Source organism: Lactuca sativa, chromosome 5 (genome assembly GCF_002870075.4).
Source record: "Lactuca sativa cultivar Salinas chromosome 5, Lsat_Salinas_v11, whole genome shotgun sequence".
Taxonomy (NCBI): domain Eukaryota; kingdom Viridiplantae; phylum Streptophyta; class Magnoliopsida; order Asterales; family Asteraceae; genus Lactuca; species Lactuca sativa.
The window spans coordinates 270,587,811-270,594,350 of record NC_056627.2 but is presented as its reverse complement, the minus strand read 5'-3'; the positions used below and the strand labels follow the sequence as shown (position 1 = coordinate 270,594,350).

The 6,540-nt window shown below is 30.3% G+C and overlaps 1 protein-coding gene across 1 annotated transcript; it reads left to right on the top strand.

The window, feature by feature from the left end:
• Positions 1-2,936: 2,936 nt before the first annotated feature.
• Positions 2,937-3,458, top strand: LOC122197916 (uncharacterized; the record flags this gene model as incomplete). Its single annotated transcript, XM_042902105.2, has 2 exons — positions 2,937-3,051; positions 3,164-3,458. Coding segments are annotated over 2 exons (306 nt in total), but the record flags the coding sequence as incomplete, so codon positions are not given.
• Between the last annotated feature and the right edge of the window lie 3,082 nt (positions 3,459-6,540).

The window sequence follows — 6,540 nt, the reverse complement described above, 5'->3', positions numbered from 1 at the left end:
AAGTTGGTCTTTAATGAAAGGAGTGTCCATTTCCGAGCCACACTTTTTGTTTTTTTTTTTGTGTTTTTTTATTTTATTTTTGATAGAGATGTACCTCCTCACAAAAATCTTGACATAAACAATTAGTAACACCGTGTCCCCGGTAACGACGCCAATTTGTTAGCAATGTCAAACCCAACAAATAAAGGGGTACAAAATGACTCCAAAACATTGTTACTTTGCACTAAAAATGTAATACAAGGTAAGCAGGATCGACTCTTCCTTAAAAAATCAGTCCCCCCTGTTAAAAATGGTGAAAAACTGCATTAAAACCCGCATTTACGTTTACATGACCGGCGTAAATTAATAATGTCGTTTACGCGCCCGCGTAAATGTAAAAATACACTGCGCAGAAATCTACGTTTACACGGGCGTGTAAACGCAAGGCTTCCATTTGCACGCCCGTGTAAATCTCTATAAAGCCAAAATCTTCATTTCTTTGATATCTTGCTCTGCAAGTCCCGAAATTTTGTCCGCAACTCTTATTTACCTCCTCCAACAATATCCTACATCCAAAAGTCCCCGAAATATCACAAAAATGTGTGAATGAATTTGCTTCATGAAAAATCCCGAAAAACATGCAAAATGCATGAGTTTGAACATAAATGCAATGCACTTTTATGGAATAAAGCTACAAAATGGGTGCATGAAATGCACCTAACAAATCTCCCCTAGCTTGAACCTTTCTTGTCCCCAAGAAAGAGCAAGAAAAATTTAGATCGGGGAAAATAAAAGAAAATGAATAAAAATCAAAATTCAAACTTTCAAAAATTAATGCAATAACCAAAACAAGCATGAAAGAGATCCAACTCGATTAACCTCATTTTAGTAGTGTAGCTGAGAATATACCTGTCGTGCCTTGAGTAAACTTGGCATAAGTCTCAAAATATTATATAATAGCAAAAACAAGATTTTTGGCCACTCCCTAATGCAACTCAACATAATCAAAGATCACAACACTTGTTCCCTTTCAATATCATCAATTTAATTCATGAAACAAATTATGGTCTTACTCTCGTGAAATTATATTTGACAAAACATGCTCAATCATCTTTGTTTCACAAAATATAACAATGATTGACTCCAGCTATTTGTTGATTAACAACAATCTTTTTCTAAAAATTCCCTAATATTTATCCAGATTGGTTACAAATTTCAAACCACTTACACCACTCAAAGTAATTAACATTCAGTCCCAATGTCATAAGTTCAAATCCAAGTCGAAAGGAATCTTTTGACAGAAATGCATTTTTACTAAACATATTATTTAATTAACTATAAACACAAATATGACAAACTTCATAATTACATTTTCCTCCAAATAAAGCTCATGACTTTCTTTGAAATCCGTGTAACGGGTTTTCAACCAACACATCCAAATCAAATGACCTTAGTGTGTTAGATTTAAAAAGATCCATCGGGTTTACTTGCCCGAACCTCAAAGGCCACAGATTATCTTTATTTGTTATTATTAACTTCATGATTTTCTATGGATACCGTGTAACGAACTTTCAACCCAATAGCTACATGCATATAATAGATAGTTGGAACACAATAACCTAACCCACATATATATATATATATATATATATATATATATATATATATATATATATATATATGGAAAAGTTCAATAGAGAACCATAATCATTGGTTCTTCAAGGAACCAAATCTTTTTTTCAATTTCTAGAGCTTATTCTTTATCGAAAAAAAAAATCTAAAAATATCTAAATTCATATATTAACATTATGAATGTGAAAAATATTTTTCGGATTCACCGTGTGAATTCGAATTCACGTTGTGAATTTTCGAAGATTCACATTGTGAATTTGACGTAAAAAAAATCGAATTTTATATCATTGGAAAAAGGATAAAAAGTTATGAATTTCTGTATTTTTAGTTTTTTTTTTTTATAAAAAATAAGTTCTAAAAGTTCAAAAAAATATGTTCCTTGGTTAATTATGGTTCTCTATTGAACCTCACCATATATATATATATATATATATATATATATATATATATATATATATAGAGAGAGAGAGAGAGAGAGAGAGAGAGAGCTAGGTTCAAGTGTTTAAAGTAATTATTGTGTTATTGTATGAATAAATGTGGGCCAATCAAAATTTAAAAAATAAATAAATAATCAAACAAATAAATAAAGGTAATTTAGTAATTTGATAAATAATTTTTACAAATACACTCTTATAATTATAGTAATTACTTTGACCTACCTTTATCCCTTTTTAAAACAATCAACAATATTGTATTTTATCCCATTCGATCCTCCCTAACCCTACCTCCAAAAGAAGATCGCCACCACCATCATTTGTTGTTGCCGTCGATGAGCTTCAACAAGATTTTTGCATTCTCCTCCTGATGGAGCATTTGACCTGATGACATATCGACTTAGCACTTAAGTGAAACCTTTGAGATGGATGGAAGATCAGATTGAAAGGCATTCAAGAAGCCGAATGGAAACTATGGTAAAAGCTAGGAGTCAATTCAAGGAGCGTAGGTATGTAAACCACTGAAGTTTAATTTTACCCCTATTTCTCGATGTTGCTAATCTGAGCTTCTCCTTTGAAATCCTCTACAAATTTTACTCATTTTCGGAGAAATTATACATCTGTTTCTCATTGAGCGAGAATTTAGGGCTTTTTTTGGTTAATGAGAAGATGACAGCAACAACTTCTGTTTCTTCTCCCTAGACTTTGGTTACCCTCAATTCACTGAAGCTAAAATCCTTAGTGAGTTCATAAAGACTGATGCATATAGGATGGAAGTTTCACAGAGACCTCCCATGGCTATTACAAATGCTGTCTCATGTCGTAGTGAAGGGATACATTACAAAAAGAATGATGCATGTCTTCTTGTGGGATTTTTATAAATGATTACTATCACCTGCTCGTGCTCCACCTCCAGCACCAGTTAACCAATCACCCCCTCCTGCCCCTGTTCAGTCTAGTGGTGGTGGATCGATTTTTGGAGGTATTGGTTCAACCATAGCTCAAGGTAACTCAATATAAACCATATCCTGTATCTTTATTATACGTATACACTTTTTATTTCTTTCTTTATTAATTTTATGAATTTGAGTTATATTTTGACACTTTTGGTATGTTAGGAATGGCTTTTGGTACTGGAAGTGTTGTGGCTCACAGAGCTGTGGATTCTATTATGGGTCCCCGCACAATTCAACATGAGATTGTTGGTGCTACTGTTCTAGATGCCTCTGCTACAAACACCTCTGTCTCTGATGCTTGTGGCATGCACTCCAAGGCATTCATAGATGTATTTCTACATTCTAATTGTTAATATATTGAAAGGTTGTTGCTATCACTCATATTACAATTTACAAACAAACAATTTGCTAATCTCTTCAAGTATTTTTGGATGTTGTGGAGAGTGTGAATATGCTTGTCAACGGTAATGGGCAAATAGTTAGATCAAAAGTCGTTGGTGCATTGAAGATATGAACTTATTTGAGGTCAAACTAAATTTCTCTTTATTTTCTATAATATATCTTTAAAAAGTTTTTTTTTAAATAACTAATGGATAATTTTGCCTTTATTTCATTCTTGTTACATTGATATGCTTGAGTGTAAGCTTGGACTGAATGATAGAGTATTATTGGAGGCACAAGGACATACTACAAAGGGAAAAGCCATTGACTTGGATGACATTAAGTTCCACCAGTAATTTTTCATTTTCTTTTAAATCTTATATCACATATATTATATATATAGATAGTTTTATAAAATTTGAGGCTATGGACGAATTTGGTGTAGATGTGTGCTATTGGCACGTTTTGAAAATGATAGAACAATATCATTTGTGCCTCCTGATGGAGCATTTGACCTGATGACATATCGACTTAGCACTCAGGTGAAGCCTTTGATATGGGTGGAAGCTCAAATTGAAAGGCATTCAAGAAGCCGAATGGAAATTATGGTAAAAGCTAGGAGTCAATTCAAGGAGCGTAGGTATGTAAACCAATGAAGTTTAATTTTACCCCTATCTAGGTTTTTGAAATGATTGGTTGTATTTCTCAATGATTGGTTGTATATAAAGCAATATCAATGAGTGGTTGTATTTCTCATTTGCAGGTACACATAAAATCAAGAACAAGAATGTTCTTGTTTTTTTGGCTGGGAACGAAACGAGAGATATCAAAGCAAAACAAGGTACATATGAAACTTACAACATTCTACTGGAACGGAATCTTGAATTTCGATTCTGTCATAATAGAATCTTGAATATGAACATTGTATGGGATGAAGATGAACAATGACCACCAATCTTCCAAAAAGAATGGATTATTCCAGCAGAATAATATACAATATAATGAAAAGAAAATATATGTAATAATATAATCTGGTAGAATGATTTATATATTGTATTTCTTTGTTATTAATAAGTGTAACATTCTCATAGAATAGTATATAATTTTTTTCTTTTCTAAGAATGTAATGAAATTTTTTTTAACTTGTATCCAAAGTTTTGTTATTCTTCAAGAAGTTCATTAAATCAAAATATATATTATGTCAGAATGTGTATTCTTGTATGGTTCAATCATATTTATTATTTTTCAATATATTGATAAACATATTCCGTCAGAATGTTACGAATTAGGAGAATTATCATCCATACAATCAGATTTTTAAAATTAATAGAATCTATTTTCCCTTAAAATATGCAATTTTCCTTAAAATATGCAACTTTCCGTTATTAAATCTATATTAATTGGCTAAAATACCCTTTTAGTTAGAATAGATGGTATTTTTGAATTATATTTAATTCAATAATATGTAATAATCACTTACTTAAAATAAGTAAATTGATTGATCCACATTTATGCATACAATAACACAATAATTATTTTTAATAGAATAACCTAAGCATATATATATATATATATATATATATATATATATATATATATATATATATATATATATATATATATATATATATATATATATATATATATATATATATATGTGTGTGTGTGTGTGTTATATAACCATAGTGTCATAATCGCATCTATCATACATATGATGTTACGGTATTTGTATTACATGAATACCTAATCCGACATTCCTTTTTTATGTATCCGTTTTATATTTACCTCTCTCTCCAATTGGTGAATTGACATTAAAAAAAACTATAAGTAAAACACACCTAATTGGATATTTATGGTTTAAATTAACATGCTAAAGAAACAAATAAAATATAATCAACCAATCATTCATGTATGCATATATATTCCTTCTATTATAGAACATATCGTATCATTAAGATTTTGTCAATGGCCGATCATTCAATAATCATATGACATGTTACTCTTACATCAAATTTAAGGAAGAAAAAGGTATACAAAGTTGCCTATATTATCAACACAAATTAATATATTTATGTCTCCTTATCTGTCCCTATATGATATATGAGTTAAGCTCATATGAAAATCATAAGTACCGTAAGAATGAATATAAGAAAATATCTGAATCGACAGATGAAAAAGCCAATCATTCAGTCGGTAAGAATAATTCTAAAACATTGATTGAAAAAATCAATCATTCATATTAGTTCTTGAGTATTTAAAAACTTATTAAATTTAAATAGATTTAGCTATGAATAACAATTGATTGCGTTTCTCATCAGAATTGGTGATGAGTTATATTCCTAATATATGAGTTCATTTACTTGCTACAAAGGTTGATTTTTTTTTTCTTGGAGTTTGGCGTTGGACAAAAACTTGATAATAGAGGGATGTATCATGTATGCCCCCCTTCTTCTTTGCCCAGCATGTGATGGTGGGGATCTATGTTGCCCACAATTACTTATTATGATGATGAACGGTTATATATGTTGGTTTATGTCTACCTTGAGACCCTCTATTTACACATTTATTATTATTATTATTATTATTATTATTATTATTATTATTATTATTATTATTATTTAATAAAACTGGTGCCCAGTCAGTTTGTTTTGCTTTGTTTTTTCTTGGTTTAACAATAGGTTTAGGAGTGACAACTTAAACCGGTATGTGGGTTGTAGAATCTAAGATTGATATTTCTTTGATATAATTATTTCCCATATTCTTTGGGTAACAATTGGTTTAGGAGGGACATCAAAATCTTGGTAGGTTAGGTTGGGTGTAGGTTCTTATGCTTGCTTTTTATTTGGTTTGATTAGTTTATCGTCATTCTAATAAAATTTCTAGCGTTCGAAAATAATAATAATACCAATTTAAAATTAAATTCATATTTATTTTAAAACAACAACAATTTTAACATGACATTATTTGAAAACTTTGAATAACTTATGTATAATATGCAATCGAATATAAACCCAAATGGCCACATGGAAAAAATTAAATTATTGGCATCAATTTATAAGATGGTTTTGGCTTCTTTTGGCACTATGCTTTTATAGGAGGAGAGGTGGGGCTCCCTTTCACTTTTCCTCCTGGGGTTTTCTAAATTGACGAATAAAACT